This window comes from Nestor notabilis, unplaced genomic scaffold (genome assembly GCF_000696875.1).
Source record: "Nestor notabilis isolate BGI_N333 unplaced genomic scaffold, ASM69687v1 scaffold17568, whole genome shotgun sequence".
NCBI lineage: Eukaryota > Metazoa > Chordata > Aves > Psittaciformes > Psittacidae > Nestor > Nestor notabilis.
In genome coordinates this window covers 7055-9909 of record NW_009938922.1, presented here as the reverse complement: position 1 = coordinate 9909, position 2855 = coordinate 7055, and the positions used below count along the sequence as shown (strand labels likewise).

The 2855-nt window shown below is 56.6% G+C and overlaps 1 protein-coding gene across 1 annotated transcript in view; it reads right to left on the bottom strand.

The window, feature by feature from the left end:
• Positions 1-2640: 2640 nt before the first annotated feature.
• The window catches only part of LOC104409672 (histone H4 transcription factor-like), a gene marked incomplete at its 3' end in the record, with an annotated part of 7237 nt that continues 7022 nt past the window's right edge, over positions 2641-2855 (bottom strand). Inside the window, 1 exon segment of the mRNA XM_010019606.1 lies at positions 2641-2774. Within this exon segment, the coding sequence (XP_010017908.1) occupies positions 2641-2774 (134 nt within the window).

The following is a 2855-nucleotide window of genomic DNA, read 5'->3' as shown; positions in this document are numbered from 1 at the left end:
CCGCCAGGCAGCGAAAAATCCTCTTAAAGGGACCAGCCCTATTTCCTCTCCCTGCAAGCTACAAGGCCCTGAGCATCCCTAGCGCACAAGCCTGGGGTTCGCCAGCCGTCTCCGCATCCTCCCAGCACCCCTCCCCGCTGCCTGCTCCTGTTCACACACGGGACAGAGCCCACCGCAGCTCCCTCCATTGCCACCTCAGCCCAAAACCCCTTGACACCAACACCCTCTAAGTCCGGTCCTGCCTGGGACTCTTCTGACACCACTTAGCCACTGTAGATCCACCCCAAGAGGGGCACAAGCTGGGTGAAACCGGGGCTGCAGCACATAGCACCGTCTGGGAAGCCCACACCAGGCATCAAGAGCCAGAGCTGGTGGTGGCATAGCTGGCCAAAAAGGGCCTTGATGGGGGAATGCCCCTCCCCAGGGCTTTACCCCCAGCACACACTCTCCTCTGCAGCTCTTCAAGCAGGACCTACCATCCCCCTGTACCTCCACCGTCGGCAGCACCATGCCTAGCTCCACCCTCGCTGTTACTCACACCTCTCACCCACCACAGCACTTAAATATGAAAGACATATGGAAATGAGCGGCACTAACAAGAGTATTAATTAAAAAACCATCTGTTGAGCCAAGGAAAGCTTCCCCCCTCCCACAGCCAGCCTTGGACTGGGACAGAGCTCAGGGCAGAGAAGATTCAGCCAGAGGAGAGACTGTGGGGCAGGATAGCCCACACGCTGGGTAGAGGGAGGGCACAAGGAGGTAGTCATGAAGCCAAGCTCCACACGGAGGTCTTAAGTCATGCAGCAAAAGGCACACTGGACCTATCCAGTTTGGTCTGTGTTCAGCATGTTGACTCTCACGCCCAGGGTACTCACTGTTGCAGGTCTCAGCCCAGGACCCCTCTGCACAGTGCATAACAGTCCAGCTTCCCTCTGGGTGGGCACAAGCAGGGGCTGGGAGTGAACCCCTTGCTGCCAAAGCCCCTTCCTTCTCAACTGCTCAAGCCCGGTTTGGGAGCTGCTGAGACCAAACTGGTGGCCATACAGCAGCCAGCAGCTGCTGCAGCATCCTGCTGTGGAGTTGTTTCAAGGAGGAAGGCCAGCAGGGATGGGGGTCCAGTGCCCAGTTAGAACCTTCCTACAGTGGCTTTAACCATAGTGGTGTCCCCATGGTGGCTTACATGTTCAGAACAGTATCAGTGGCAGAGAGAGCCTGTCCTATATGTTCAGGGCTCCAGGGACAGAGCAAGCAGCAGAATCTCTGCATGATGGGAAAACTTGTGTAATTTCCTGTAAACATACTCTTAATTACCCATGGTGGTGCTGCTGGTCCTCCAGCTCCCCTGGCAATCCCATCACACATGTTCCAGACCACCTTTTCCTTCCCTGGGGGGATAAACTATCTGGCTTTTCCATCGGTGCTTCAGAGGGAGCCAGAGCAGTCGTGAGGGAGCACAAGGCTGGAGCTGGGTACCAGTGTCAGCATGAATGGAAGCCACTGAGCATTGCCCTAGTGAGAAGTGAAGGGCCAGTGAAAGGGAGAACAAATTGTTCAGGGAAAGGACCCTGTTCAGAAACCCACTCCTGAGAAGAGAGGTGGCATAGCACAGGGTTACAGCAGTGCTCGTGGTGGCTGCTCCTGCCAAAGGCCACATTAATAGCAGCAGTGCGCAGGCTAACAAGCCCCATGGTAGGCAGTGAGAGCCCACAGCCCCAGTGCCATTCTCATGGGCCTGGAAGGAGACTTTGGGGACCCATGCACCAGGTCTTTTCCTCCAGCTACAGGACCAAAGAGGGTCAGGACAGCCCCCTCGTATCTCCTTACCCATTTTAGTTGCAGGGCATCAGCTACCATTTGGTCCCAAACTGCTAGAAGTCCTTGGGGAAAGGGGCTCTCAAGGAAGACTCTAGATGCCTGGAAGAAACGAGTCCTGAAGCCAGTGTGTGGACCACATGGCCATGGGAAAGACTTTGTACCTGAGAGGTGAGACCTTTCCCCACACAGTTAGCTGTCCTGGCCCCAGCACTCCCAGGGAGGCTGTACAGCAGTTTGTCCCATTCCTCAGCAATGGGTGGCGCAGCACTGGCCAGGCTGCTCTGGCCTGAGAGCTCTGCCCATGGCATGGAAACAGCAAGCAGGCACACATGCTCTCTCCCCTCTGAACGGAGTATGAACCTTCTCTAGGAAACAGCCAGGCAAATAGGGGCCAAGATAGCACTGTTCCCGAGCCCAGCTGCAGGAAATACATGCAGCTCCTCAGTGCCTGCTGCTCACAGAGCATTCCCTGCCACTGGAGAGTCATGGGATGGGGCCAGGCTGGAAGGCAGCTCTGTGAGAATGTGAGTGCAGAACATCTCTCCTCTTAGACGACAGCATTGGGATGGACAGAGCATCCGAAAGGAGCACAGCAATGGAGACACATGATGAAGGGAAGCAGACATCCAGGGTTGAAGCCTCCCTCGGTGTGGGGCCAGCAGCCACAGCCCTGGATGGCCCAACTCTATCCAGAGGAAGCTGTAAGGAGAGCAAAGGCAGCAGATTTTGAGCTGTTTGGCAGCCCCTGGCTCTCACTGTCAACCCTTCCCACGGAGCAGTGAGACAGGCCCTTACCAAAGGTGAGCAGCCGCTGTCAGGACTCACCGCACGGGACATAGCAGTCGCATTCGCAGACATCGCAGCGCAGGAACCAGCGGGCCCAGCCCGAGTGCTTGGTGACACAGCCCGAGATCTTGATGCAGCCACGTTTGAGGAAGGCTCCCAGGTGGTCCTGGGTGCTGCAAGATGAAGAGCACCTCCCGGTAATGTCTCGCTTGCTGATCTCAATCCGACCTCGCAGGCAGATCCCTGCAAGAGCA